Here is a 13,334-nt window from a genome sequence, read left to right on the forward strand (position 1 = left end):
CGGTGTTGCAGTTCATTCTTGGGGGACCCGGCCTTCGCGCTTCGGCCTCCGCTGGTGACCGCGCGAGTGCGTCACCAGCCCTTGGCATTCGTGCGGGCGCCCCGGCCCGCTTGCCATGCGCAAGCAGCCACAACGGCCTAACGGATCGAGTTTCCTTGCTGTGGCTTAGGCAACAAAGCCCCGCGCGGCTGCCCACTCTGCATGCTACCCGCATTACCGATTTACCGCCCCCTAGCCGGAGGCCCATGCGCCCTGGTCTGCAGCCCAACTGCTGCAGCCCCTGTGTCCCCATCCAGACATCCCCACGGGCCACGGACTGCGCAGCGTAAGCGACCATTGGAAGACCGACTCTTACAGTCTCACACTTACAGCTAACCACCGGATCGCAGATACAACGCTGCCGTACCGGAAACCGCAACCCAGCATTCCTGCATGCGCCTCGCTTTTCCTCACGGCTCACGCCCCTCACTCCATCTCGGTAGCCAGCACCTCCGCCTCCCCGCCATCGCTGCCGGTCGCGTCGTCGTCCGAAGACCCCGTCCGCTCCCGCGGCACCACCACCGTCGCCGTCGCCGTCGCCACCGCCACCGTCAACCCCATGCCCACCGGCTGCCTCGCCACACTCGTGCCCCCCTCCCCACATTCCTTTCCTCCATCATCACCAGCACCGCCACCACCAGCCACGCCGCTGCTACTGCTGGTGCCGCCAGCCAGCGCCGCCGACTGCTTGGCGATGTTGCGCCGCCGCCGCCGGCTGTAGCGCTCCGCCACCCAAGGCGCGAGCTGTAGCTCGTGCGGCGTCCTGGGACTGCGCTTGTAGTGGCCACTCCACATGCACGCCTGCTCGGGGGCCCACTGCGAGCGCCAGGACAGCACCTCCACCGCCTCCGCCGCCTGTGGCTGCGCCGCGGCCTGCGCCCCCGCCCATAGTTGCGTCCCCGCATGCGTCCGTGGTAGCGCATGAGCGGCCGCCAGGGGATGAGAACCAGGGGAAGGCGGCGGCGCCGATCCGCTGGGGTTGCTACTGCTACTGCTACTGCTACTGCTACTGCTTGTAGCGGCGGCGCCCTCGGATTGGAGGGGCTGTAGCATCAGGACCGCCGCTGGCGCGTCCAGCCCCCGGCCCCCGCCCGCAGCACTCCAGCTACTGCTTCCGCCGCTGCTACTGCTACTGCTTCCGCCGCTGCTACTGCTATTGCCGTGGCTTGAAACACCTGCTAGTGACGAGGCGGGCGGCCCCCGCACCCGCACCCGCCCCCGCCCCTGCACCCGCACCCGCACCCGATACTCGGCCCGGTACACACACAGTGGCAGCCAGCGTGCGTCCCCGGGGTCCGTGCCTGAGGGCCACGGCGAGTCCAGCCCGCCAGCAGCTTCCGTGCCACTGCCGCTGCTACTGCCACTGCTGCTGCTACTGCCACTGCTACTGCTACTGCCACTGCTACTGCTGCCCCCTGCCCTCGCCTGCGCCTCCGCTGCGCGCTGCTCGTCCCGCGGGTGCGCAATGGCGCTGTCACCCCCGCCGCCGCCGCTGCCACCTCCGCGCTGGCAGCTCTGCTGCACCACCGCCTGCCGGCCGCGCGGGTCCGGCGCCTCATCCCTGCCGCGCCGCGCCCCAGCCGCCGCCCCCCGCTGCGTCGCCCCCTCCTCCGCATCCTCCTCGTCACCGCCACCATCCTCTATCCGCCTGCTACTGCCACCACCGCTGCTGCTACTGCTACTGCCACCGCCACTGCTGCTGCTGCTGCTGCCGTCCGATCCCGCTGCTACTGCCGCCCCCGCCGCCCCCTCCTGCTGCATGACCAGGGACCGCAGCCGGAAGCGGCGCTCGGCGGGGTAGGCCAGCGGCGCCTGCACGTAGCGGATGCCTGCGTGCGGAGAGATAGCCGTGCATGAGCGACGGACTGAATACACAATATATGTTTGGAGTGCCAACTGGACGCGTCCTCTAACGCAGCCCCCAAAGCAACGCAGCCCCTCCCAAACGCCGCCGCCACGCACCGTCGTGCACCGCATCCCAGGCGAAGTGCGTGTGGCCGAAGATGTGCATGTGGGGCCGCAGCCGCCGCACGCGCCGGCCCAGGTATGTGGAGCCGACCGCCTTGGCCTGCGGGAGGGCGGAGCGCGGCGTGAGCCGCGGGCGGCACCTCCAGTAAAACACGTACACGGCCTCGCCACGCTGTGCACCGGTGTGTGTTAAAGAGCACAAGGAAAACATTGCGCAAAGACAGTGTACGGTATGCGATGCAGCAAAGCGACGGTTTACGGATGTTACCTGTGCACCGGTGTGTGTGTCAGAATGTGTGTGCACATATATGCGTGTGTGTATGCGTGTGTGTGAGTGAGACTGTGCCGCTGCATGCATGCGCCCGCACAAATGTGACCCCCGTGGCCCACATGGCCCCCGTGCCACTGTGCCGCGCACCAGGTTCGGGAAAGTGAGGTAGCGCTTCTCCGGCAGCAGCTCCTGCAGCGGCAGGAAGTGACTGAAGCTGAGCACGTCATCATCGCCGCCACCGCCACCGACACCACCGCTGCCGCCACCACCAGTTCGTACTATGCTGGCGTCTGCAGCGCCGGCGCCGTGCCCAGATGCCGTGGCCGCAGCAGCAGTGGTACTGGCAGCGGCCGGAACCCGGGCTGTAGCGGGCGAGGCTGTAGCGGGCGAGGCTGTAGCTGGCGAGGCTGCAGCGGGTGGCACGGCGAGGCGGCCAGCCAGATCGCGTGTCCAGCGGCCTCCCGGCGGCGGCCGCGTGTCGTTGAGCGAGTCAAACCAAGCCGCCACCTCGCAGCTGCCCTGGCCGCCGCCGCCGTCGGCCCAGCTTTCTGTCCTGCCTGCAAGGCCGCTTCCGCTGCTGTGCCCCCGGCTGCTGCTGCCGGCAGCCTGCTCCTCCTGCAGCTGCTGCTGCCGCTGCTGCTGCTGCTGCTGCTGCCATATGAGGTCGGGCCAGCTGCAGCGCGCGTAGTCCTGTGGGATCCGAGCAGGAGCCAAACATGAATAGGCAGCCAGGCGAATAGCCACTTACAGCAGCCTAGAGCCCTTCCCCAGCAGGCAGGCCGCCTGCTAGAAAGCCCCCCCCCACACAGACACACACACACACACACACACACACACACACACACACGCACACGCACACGCACACGCACACGCACACGCACACGCACACGCACACGCACACGCACACGCACACACACATGCAGCCAGCAAGGTCGGGGGCCGGGCCTGATAACCTGCTGCTGCTCTCTGAACGCATGACCACTCCACACGCGCAGAGAACTCATGATGGCCCTATACAGCACTGCCGCCACAGCCACTCCTGCCACAGCCGCGCACACACACGCGCACGCACTGCCGCTGTCACGTACCGAGATGGTCATGGCGCTGGCTCGCGGGATGCCGGGGATATCCGGCTCCGTGTCAAACGCCTGTGCGGTGGCGAGTTGGCATGTGGGGGCGCGGAGGTCGGGGAGCGTTACCACTTACCAGGCACCGCTTGCGTAGCGCCCCGCCTGGTTTCTACCTGATGTCCCATATCCGTCCATATGCGCTCATGTGCCGAGCTGGCCCGCGAAAAACGCGCCCAGACTCCGCCATGCCGCCTTGGCAATTCCAGGCGCACCCGGCGGACGCGGCGGACCCAGCCTCACCTTGTGGTGCCACGCCAGCAGCGGCACCACCTGCAGCCGGCCCAGCCGCGCCGGCGCCACCACCACCCCCAGCTCCTCACACGCCGCCAGAACCGCCCCCAGCTTCTCCACACTGTCCCTCGGCGGCGGCGGCGGCGGTGGCGGCAGCGGCGGCGGCGTTGCTTCCCGGATTGCTGCCGGCTGTGAGGCAGTTTCAGGAGCAGAAGAAGCAGTAACAGTCGGCATTACGCCACCTGCTGCATCTGCTACTTCTACTCGTAGTGGTACGGGTGTTGATGTTGAGAGCGAGGCGTCCTCGGAGGAGGCGAGGCTAGAGCCGGAGGCGGCGGAGGCGTCCGGGGCAGGCGTGCGGTTGGCGTGGTGGCCAAACACCCACAGTTCGTGGTTGCCCGGGACGAAGAACACCACCGCGAACACGCGCTTGAGCAACGCCAGCGTGGACCTGATGGCAAGCGAGGCAGCGGGGGGTCATGTGAGCTGAGGGGCAGGGTGTTGCATTGGCCGTGAGGCCTCGAAAGAGCGCCCCGACGCGCCCGGACCCACTTGAGCTCCTCAATGTCATCTGATATGTCCCCCGCAACGATGAGGACGTCGTTGGTGTAGGCGTCGCGGTCCAGGTCGTTCACCCACGCCATGTTCTCGCTATGGTGCGTGTGCAAATCGCTCAGAGCAAATACTCGCAGTGTACCCTGATCAAGGGCAGAGTTGCGCTCAGTAAGGGACAAAAACCGTGGAGAGCTCGCGACCATCAATATTACCTGGAGCTCCCGACAGCTTTCCACCCCCGCCCCACTGCACGCCGCAACAACAATAGATTTTGATTGCGCCACTTTAGGTCGCCTGGCATTAAGAGTAAGAGCAAGGGGCCCAAGACACGGCCCAAGCTTGGCGCGGCACGTACTCCGTGCCGCGCCAGAAATAGCTGAGCTCTGCGTTCGCAGCATGTTTGTACCCTATAACTACACAGCTAAACTGGGTAAGAGGTGTTGCTCTGACCCAGGGGCCTGAAAGTCGATAAGTGTTGCACGTTCATTTCTCAAAGCATCAATATCGCTTTCACATGAGTGGGCCAAGGATAAGAGCAGAGTAACGGAAGGTTGCTAAGGCACCCTCGCACATCGCCCCTCATCGCATTCGGCCGTGGCGCCGCACACTCCACCCCCTCCCCACCCCCGCCCCCAACAGAGGAACTCGGTATCCATTCGCTGTTGGCCATAAAACACATATCATTTATGCAAATATTTACATGCCTGTTGTGCATGCCTGCAGTTCTTTACGCTTACGGCACCGCGCCCCTCTGAAGGCTCCCACTTCCAAACTTCCAAACCGAGCGAACCCTGCCCGCCATCCTCAAAGCTCCGCGCCGCCCTCCTGCTCCCCCTGTTTGCCCGCCTTGCCCTTCTTCTTGCGCTTACCCTTGCCCTTGCCCTTCTTCCCGCCAGCCGCCATCCCTTGCGGCGCGCCCGGCACGCCGTCCCTGTGCTCATCCCTCTTCTTCAGCTGCTCCGCCAGCGGCTCCGGCTCGCTGTCGCCCATCTCCGCCCGCCACAGGTCGCCGTACGACGCCGTACCGCTGCTAGACTTAGATTCGGATCCAGCCTTGGCTGCTGCCTGCGGCCTGCCGTACAGCTCCTCCTTGACGAGCACGTCGAACACGTCCTCCACCGAGAAGATCACGTCCTTGAGCTGTATGTGAGACAGGGGTGGGGGTGGCGTGGAGGAGAGCATTATTGTGGGCGACGGAGCGGGTGTTACCCAGCAGGGCCAGAAGGGTCAGCTCAGTGTTTAGTCCGACGCCGCCAGTGACCCACACAGTTTGCCACCGTCACCGCAGGTCCGCAGCCAGCCCGGGCGGGGCTCACCTCCTCCCACTCCTCGCGGCACTGCACCGACACCAGGTGCGGGGTCACGGGGCTGGCCTTGTTGGCGGACAGGCCCTCCTGGAAGAAGGCGTCGTTCAGCTCCTCAGCCACACGCGCCGCATCAGCCTGCGGGGTGCAGCGATGAGGAGGAGGGTCCAGGCGCGGGAGGGGAGCAGCAGGCGGGGCGGGTGGGCGGGAAGGGCTAAGCGTATTCAGGCCGTGGACGCGGCTGCGGGAATCGTGGAAAGGAGGCACGCCGTGGTGCTGTACAGCTGTAGCGTCGTTGGTGGTGCCGCATTGGGCACAGACCAAGCGGCCGTACAGGCGGTCTGAGCTGCCGCCTCGTGTTGCCGTCCCGACTCCTGCACGACACACATGGCCTCCCTGCTCCCCCCGGCTACAGGCCGCCACGCAGCTGGGCCAGGTGCGCGGCCAGCGCCCGACCAAGCCGCGGCCGCTCACCATGGTGCGCGTGCGCGAGGGCCTGAGGCGCACTTGGAAGAACCTGCGGGCCCGGGCGCCGCGTTGGGGGCGTCACTAATGCCCACGTCTTTGTGCGTGGAGCCCAGCAAAAGCCTGGTGTGCAGTGCGGCAACGCCCCGTGTTACCGGCCCTTTGCGCCCCGAGCTCTGCCGATGCGCCGTGCGTCCATGCCCGCCTCCCATTCCCGCGCCCCACCTAATGGTCGTCGCCACCAGGCGCTGACCGGTCTTGGGGTCCACCGACTGCGTGGCAATACGACACGGCAACCGGGGCGGTCAGCACTCAGAAAAAGGCATGGAGGTCAAAGTACGATATGCACGGCTTGGACACCAGCTGCCAACCCAGCCGGCGACGGCGGGCCTTTCTCTCGGCCTGCAGCATAGCTTGAGCCGCCCACTCAAGGCTAGCCATATTCGCACACGCACTGACCCGGCTGCAAAATGGAATGGCGGAGGAGCCCTGCTGTATTGACACGCGCGGTACTGCGGCCACACTCCACCCACCGTCTTCACAGGCTTTGCGGGGGGCTTGTCCTTCCAGAAGTCGTCATCGCTATCGTCATAGTCACCGTAAGCATGAGCACTTCCTGCTAGCAGCAGCGCTGCAATGAGCGAGGCCAGCGCCGCTCGCGGCCATGGTTCCCGCGTTCGTGCTAATTGCATGTGTACCTGCGGCCACTTGCGGGAGCGGTTCTGATGCTGCTGCTAGGGTCGAGTTGTGTTGTGTACAGAAGTGGTAATGACGTTTGGTTGTAAGTATTATAGGCACCAGTAGAAACGTCACCATCGAGAGGATCGTCGAGAACGTGTGCATGGGGCCTGGCACGGGAAAAGCTCGAGCCTTTTGACCCCCGCAACATTACAACGCCTTGTGCCTCGTAGCTACATGCAAGCATCGAAACAAAACTTATGAGCTGCCATCGCATTTTCCAGGCTTTGCAAGAGTGCCAGCGTCGGTACCCTCGCGATCACGAAGTGGGTGCCCATTAACGCTTTACTATAGTGTCTACTTACATATTCAAGCAAGAAGTGGCTGAAACTGAACATTTGCTTTGGAAGTGATCCCATCCACAACCCTGGCCCTCCCCCAGTTCGTCTGCCAGCATCTAACGTCAAAAGCGGGCTGGTGCTTGTTCACTGGAGTCTGTCCCGCAGAAGGTCAGTACTCCGGCGGCCGCCCACACCCCCAGACAAACTTCCCGTCGCCTCCACACCTAACCTTACCCTCGAGTTCCCCGTCGCTCGCAGTTCGCGACCTCGAGGACTGCGTGGGCACCACCAACGCGTCGCAGATCGGCACATTTGTGCCGCCGCGCTGCGAGCACAAGGCCGAGGCACTGTCGGCCTGCATTGAGGGCCACCGCTCCGCAGCCCAGCGCCGCACCAACGAGTGCCCCAGCAAAGGCGCGAAGACGCCACCGCAGGCACAGCCGCAGGCGCAGGCGCCGCCTGTGTCACAGCAGTAGCAGGGACCGGCAGTAGCAACAGCAGGGCACGCCAGCCGTGCCGTGCGCGCTCCCTTCCTCCCACACACAAGCCCATTCCGAGCCGGTGAAGGTGTAAATCCGCACCCGGACCGGCATGCCGACAACGCGCAGCCGCGCAAAGGCGGGCGCCAACGGCAATGAGCCGCCCGCCACGCCCGCCCCCGCCTCCTCCCCCGAGGCCGCCGCCACCGCGGCGGCGGCGGAGGCAGCGGACGCCGCGCACCCGCTCCCCCCCGCGCTCGTGTCCGCCATCCCCCGCCCCGGCGGATCCCTGGATGACCTGTGCCGGCTGCAGTACGACGCCGACGGCGGGCCGGCGGCGGCGCGCGACCACGTGCATGTGCACGGCCGCCGCCGCCGCGCCGCCGCGCCGCCGGCCAGCTCGGAGCTGGGCGGCATGGCGCTGCTGGTGCTTCTGTACATGGTGCAGGGCGTGCCGCTGGGGCTCACCACGGGCGCGCTGTGAGTTAGGGGGCTGGAGCGGGGTTTGGGGGGAGAGGGGTGGGCATGTCAGGCTGTTTTTTTTCGTGGTGCTGTGTGTGTTTGGGGGGGCGTTGTTGTGGTGGTGTGGAGGGCCCTGTGGAGGGTGCGGTCGGCGGGGCACGAAAGTTGCATGGGCATGCGCGCGCGGGCAGGGAAAGGCGGGAAATGAGGGCTGTCACGCGAGGGCGTGCAAAGCCACCGTGCATTTGGCCCATTCACCCCCGCCCTTCCTTCCTCCTTCCCTCCTCCCCCTTACCGTCCTTCTCGCTCCTCCCACGCAGCCCCTTTATGCTGTCATCCAAGCTGTCTTACACACAGATGGGCATATTCGGCCTGGCCGCCTACCCCTACTCCCTCAAGCTGCTATGGAGCCCGATCGTGGATTCCGTTTATTTCAAATCCATGGGCCGCCGCAAGTCCTGGATCGTGCCGATCCAGCTCCTGACAGCTGCGCTGCTGCTGGGCTGCGCCGGCTGGATCCAGCAGCTGTACGAGGCGGCTGACGTGGTGTCGCTGACGGGGCTGTTCCTGGTGTTCGTATTCCTCATGGCCACGCAGGTGTGTGTATGCCTGTTTGTGGGGTTTACGCGTGTGTGTGTGTGTGTGTGTGTGTGTGTGTGTGTGTGTGTGTGTGTGTGTGTGTGTGTGTGTGTGTGTGTGTGTGTGTGTGTGTGTGATGGGCCCACGCCAAGCGCGCGGTGGCGTTGTGGTTGGGTGGCGGTGCGTCGTTGGCCGTTGTTAGGCGGGGCGGCGGCATGCGGTATTGAGAAGGGTTGGGCGGGGACGGGCGGGGTTGAGGTCACGGAGCAGGTGCTCGAGAGCAGCTGACGTGTCGGGAGGACTGACAGGCTTTCTGTGGCGGTAAGTTTTGAGTCAGCGCTCGCTTGCCCCCGCTCCGCACCGACACGCCGGCGCCCCGCACGCGCCCTGCCGCCCTGCTGCCGCCGCCCCAGGACATCGCTGTGGACGGCTGGGCGCTGACGCTGTTGTCGCCCGCCAACGTGTCGTACGCCAGCACCTGCCAGACGGTGGGGCAGACCACGGGCATATTCACCAGCTTCACGGTGTTCCTGGCGCTGCAGGTGAGGCAGGACGGTGGCCATCCATGCGAAAGGTGGAAGTGCGGACGGGTATGTATCCAACGAAAAACTTCCATCGTCATGGAAAGCACACCCGCTGACAGAAATGGAAAGGGGGGCCTGAGGGGGGAGGGCGCGGCAGTGCATAGATGGGGGTGAGGGTCTGCGAGAGGCAGATACCTAGGGGCTAGGGCCCAGGGCTCAGTCGGGAAGGGCCGCACGCTCACGCCCTTGCCGCCCACACAACCCGACACACACGCGCGCATGAACCTCCCACCTCACCGACTCGCACGCACACATACACACACACACATACACACACACACATAACATCCGTAAACCGTCGCTTTGCTGCATCGCATACACTGTCTTTGCGCAACGTTTTCCTTGTGCTCTTTAACACATAAACACACACATGAACACACACGGTCCACAGGATGCGGCCTTCTGCAACAAGTACATCCGCGCCCACTCCTGGCTGGGCTCCCTCATCGGCGCCACGCCCGCCGACCTCAACCTGCCTGTGGGGCTGGTGTCCCTGGCGGGGTACATGCGCTTCTGGGGCTGGGTGTTCGCGGCCGTCACGGCGGCCATAGCGCTGTTCGTCCGGGAGCGGAGCGAGGAGGAGCTGGAGGCGGCGGCGGCGGCGCGGCACGACGGCGACGCGCGCGCGCTGCGGGCGCCGCTGAGCGGCGAGGAGCGCGCGCTGCTGGGCATGGCGGGTGGGTGGAGTGGGAGTGGGGATTAACGTTGAACCAATCCCGAGGAAACAGTCGCGCGGCAAGGAGAACTGCAGCTGCAAAAGGGGAGTGGGGAGGGGAGTGGTACGGGGGTAGGGAGTGGGGTTGTCGATACCAGCCCAAACCAAATTGAACCCAATGCAAGGGAGCGAGGGGGTTAGGGGGTCGGATGGTGGCGTGGCTGGGTGTGTGGGTGCGCGGGAGGGAGGGAGTTGCAGGACGTGGTATTGAGAGCGCTTGCGTATGGGACTGCTGCACCAGCACGGCGTTCTGCAGAGGCACGGGCACCGGCACCGGCGCCCCAGGCCCTCGCCCCAGCCCGCTACCCCAATCATTCGCACCACCACCACCCCGATCACCCCACCACCACCACCGCCGCCAACACCAACACCACCACCCCGATCACCCCAACACCACCATCACCACCACCCCTACCTCCACCACCTCCACATCTGCCGTAGGCTCCGGCTCCGGCTCTGCCGCCTCCCCGGCTGCGGGCTCCGGCTCCGGCGGCGGCTCCGGCGGCGGCTCGGTCATGTCGGAGCTGGCGGACGCCTACCTGGGCCTGTGGCGGGTGGTGCGGCTGCCGGCGGTGTGGCGGCTGAGCGTGCTGCTGCTGACGTACAGGTGCGCGCGGGGCCGTGCGGTGCCGTGCGATGCCGTGCGGTGCCGTGCGATGCCGTGCGGTGCCGTGCGGTGCCGTGCGGTGCCGTACAGGGCGTACAGGGCCGTACGGCACTGGATGCTGGGGAGCATGTGGGCAATGCCGCTGCACACGAGCTGGTCCGTTGGTGCCGAGAGGCGCGACGGAGGCACACAAACACGCGCACATCTACACATCCACACATATACACACTCACATGCCCAGACATGACGCGTTGCGAACATCACACGCCTGCACGGCCTCGATCCCGCGCTGCTCTCGGCCTGCTGTGCCTCGCTCCCTCCCACACAGGCTGGGGGTGCTGGCTGCGGAGGGCGCCGCCAGCCTCAAGCTGATCGACAAGGGCGTGGCCAAGGAGGCGCTGGCCTTCCTGGTGCTGTTCCAGGTGGGGGGCCGGCATGCCGGGCCAGCCCTTAGCCGCCACCCTGGTGCCGCTGCCGTCCCCTGCGTGCCTGCAGCCGCAAGCTCCGCCGCGCGCACACGTGTGCCGACCCCCGTCTCCTTTCCTTAGCTAGTCATGATTGCAATCCCCCCAAGCTACGCAACCCCCCATCTCCTGGAACCCCCCGTCTTGGTTTCTTTGGGAATGGAATGAACTACCCCACCGCCGCTCTCGCTTCTCCTTGAGTGCTGTTGAATGTGGCCCCCGCCCCGCAGTTCCCGGTGGAGCTGCTGTCGGCTGTGGTGGCGGGCCGCTGGGCCGCCAGCCGCTCGCCCTACTGGCCCTTCATGACAGGTGCGGGGGCAGGCAGGGGCGGGTGCAGGCAGGGGCAGGGGCAGGCAGGGGTGGGAGGGGCAGGGGCGGGCAGGCAGGGGCGGGCAGGCAGGGGCGCGACTGGGTGCGGGCACACAGGCATAGCGGCGCGAGGTGGTCCAGAGGCGGCGGCATGTGGCCGGCATGTGGCGGACTGGCGGGCACACGCCTTCCCCTTTCGCAGCCCGCAACCCTCCCTCAACCCTCCCTCCACTCCCCGCTCCACCACCCCCTTGCAATACACACACGCACGACAGGCTACGTGCTGCGGCTGCTGACCGCCGGCGCCACCGTGGCTTTGACCGCGGCCTTCCCCGCCGGCGCCACCTCGCTGTCCGAGCACCGCGGCGCGTTCGGCGCGCTGGCCGCCGTCAGCCTGGCCACCAGCTTCGTGTCTTACCTGAGCTTCACAGCCTTGGGCTCCTTTTTCAACACCGTGTCGGACCCGGCCATGGGCGGGGCCTACCTGACACTGCTCAACACCATCGCCAATGTGAGGCGGGAGGGCGCCGCGCGGGTCGGGAGCGGGTTGCGAAGGGCAGGGGAAGGCAGGGGAAGGCAGGGGGAGGGAGGTAGGGAGGAGCGGGAGGGCGGAGGGAGCGCGGGCGGGAGGGCGCAGACGTTGCGCGGGCGTTGCATGTCCCTTGACACACATACAACACACACACACACACACACACACACACACACACACACATGTACACATACACACACACGCAGATGGGCTACCTGCTGCCCCGCACCCCCATGTTTTGGGTCATGGACATGCTCACCGTGCCGCGCTGTACGGCAGCGGGCGGCGCGGACGCGGCGGCGGTGGCGGCGGGCGCCGTGCTGCCGTACGCCTGCCCCAAGAAGCTGTCCGACATGGCGCGAGGCGACAGCGAGTGCGCGGCGGCGGGCGGCGTGTGCAGCCTGGCCAGTGACGGCTACTACATCATGTCCAGCGTGAGCCTGGTGGTGGGCGTGGGCCTGGCGCTGGCGTACCTAGGGTTCGTGTGGCGGTTGATGCGGTTGCCGCTCAGCAGCTGGCGCGCCACGGCAGCGCGGGCGCCGGCCGGCGGTGCCGGCGACGCGCGGGGCAATGCGGAGATAGAAGCAGAGAAGAAATGGCTGTGAGCTGGTGGTGGTGTGCTTGATAAGAGCGTGGAGGTGGACGTGGAGGTTTTGTGCATGTGGGTGCGTGGAGGGAGCGAGTGGAGGGCGGGAAACGGGTGTGCGATGGGACAGTGGTAAGGCAGGTTGGTGAAGTCCCGCAGGGTGCAGCTGACTCCCAGACCCCAGCAGATAGCAAACAATGTGCAACGGCAGGGCAGGAGTGCGCGGCTGGTCGAACGACGGAGTTACATGTGTTTTGTGCGTGCCTCCGTGGCGAAGGACTCTGTGAAACATTGTTACGCGCCGAGCGAGAGAGTTTTGTTTTGGTGTAAGAAGCCGGCTGTCGCGGTACCGTACCCCGTACCATATTTGCAGAGGCGGGCCACGAGCGAGCCGACGAGGAAACACAGCTGAGGGGTGGCTGTCTCAATAACCGCAACCATAGGCCGTGTGATGGTGTGACCCTGCCCTACCACCATGTGGCTGCTCGACAAGCCCAAGGAAAGGCCAGGTGGGGGCAATGACAACCGTTCATTCAAATGGCAACAGTGCGACCACACCTGTGCGAGGTGGCACCTATCGCTAAGCGCCACATCCTCGGCGCATGTAGACGCGGACTCGAAAGGGTGGCACGCAGGCGGGCAGGCTAGACGAATGTGACTTATGGGCTGCAACGGCAAGGGCGTCTCGGCGCGGCGTACGTGGTAGCTGCTTGGGGCCCATCGAACTAGGGGCAGGCAGGGACCGGAGCGTTGGGACAGGTCGGAGCTGCGACTGAGGGGAAACCAGTGGTACGGCAAGCACGAGCTTCAGCTCAAGGGAGCCTCCCCTGCTTCAGCTAATCATGAACGCTGCAGCGTTGCTCCTAATTGATTGGTCACTCATGCGGCACTTGTAAGCTCTAAGCATGCGTAGCTCGTCTACGGAGCTTGCTTGGGGTGGCCGTGAAGCTGGGTGTCATGTCGTGTACGGTCTTGACACGCCCCCCCACCTCTCCGTGGCATACAGACCTGGTAAACCTGTATTGCTACCGTATT

At 65.8% G+C, this 13,334-nt stretch overlaps 4 protein-coding genes across 4 annotated transcripts; 2 read left to right on the plus strand and 2 right to left on the minus strand.

The window, feature by feature from the left end:
* Nucleotides 1-135: 135 nt before the first annotated feature.
* CHLRE_07g339450v5 (uncharacterized protein) lies at nucleotides 136-4,251 on the minus strand. The gene is made up of 6 exons (XM_043064328.1): nucleotides 4,192-4,251; nucleotides 3,649-4,090; nucleotides 3,367-3,426; nucleotides 2,426-2,968; nucleotides 2,002-2,107; nucleotides 136-1,868 (listed from the first exon to the last, which is right to left on the minus strand). The coding sequence occupies exons 2-6, from the start codon at nucleotides 3,871-3,873 to the stop codon at nucleotides 466-468; spliced, it is 2,337 nt and encodes a 778-aa protein (XP_042922896.1). The 5' UTR covers nucleotides 3,874-4,090; nucleotides 4,192-4,251; the 3' UTR covers nucleotides 136-465.
* Nucleotides 4,252-4,305: 54 nt separating this feature from the next.
* CHLRE_07g339500v5 (uncharacterized protein) lies at nucleotides 4,306-6,721 on the minus strand. The gene is made up of 6 exons (XM_001692456.2): nucleotides 6,497-6,721; nucleotides 6,189-6,235; nucleotides 5,973-6,015; nucleotides 5,511-5,636; nucleotides 4,407-5,334; nucleotides 4,306-4,337 (listed from the first exon to the last, which is right to left on the minus strand). The coding sequence occupies exons 1-5, from the start codon at nucleotides 6,653-6,655 to the stop codon at nucleotides 4,999-5,001; spliced, it is 711 nt and encodes a 236-aa protein (XP_001692508.1). The 5' UTR covers nucleotides 6,656-6,721; the 3' UTR covers nucleotides 4,306-4,337; nucleotides 4,407-4,998.
* A 110-nt stretch (nucleotides 6,722-6,831) lies between these two features.
* On the plus strand, nucleotides 6,832-7,503 carry CHLRE_07g339550v5 (uncharacterized protein). The gene is made up of 3 exons (XM_043064329.1): nucleotides 6,832-6,967; nucleotides 7,084-7,150; nucleotides 7,241-7,503. The coding sequence occupies exons 1-3, from the start codon at nucleotides 6,902-6,904 to the stop codon at nucleotides 7,456-7,458; spliced, it is 351 nt and encodes a 116-aa protein (XP_042922897.1). The 5' UTR covers nucleotides 6,832-6,901; the 3' UTR covers nucleotides 7,459-7,503.
* Nucleotides 7,504-7,551: 48 nt separating this feature from the next.
* CHLRE_07g339554v5 (uncharacterized protein) lies at nucleotides 7,552-13,207 on the plus strand. The gene is made up of 9 exons (XM_001692335.3): nucleotides 7,552-7,941; nucleotides 8,244-8,520; nucleotides 8,916-9,044; nucleotides 9,478-9,763; nucleotides 10,243-10,408; nucleotides 10,737-10,830; nucleotides 11,103-11,181; nucleotides 11,457-11,692; nucleotides 11,920-13,207. The coding sequence occupies exons 1-9, from the start codon at nucleotides 7,574-7,576 to the stop codon at nucleotides 12,316-12,318; spliced, it is 2,034 nt and encodes a 677-aa protein (XP_001692387.2). The 5' UTR covers nucleotides 7,552-7,573; the 3' UTR covers nucleotides 12,319-13,207.
* Nucleotides 13,208-13,334: the final 127 nt, after the last annotated feature.

This window comes from Chlamydomonas reinhardtii, chromosome 7 (assembly GCF_000002595.2).
Source record: "Chlamydomonas reinhardtii strain CC-503 cw92 mt+ chromosome 7, whole genome shotgun sequence".
Classification (NCBI taxonomy): Eukaryota; Viridiplantae; Chlorophyta; class Chlorophyceae; order Chlamydomonadales; family Chlamydomonadaceae; genus Chlamydomonas; species Chlamydomonas reinhardtii.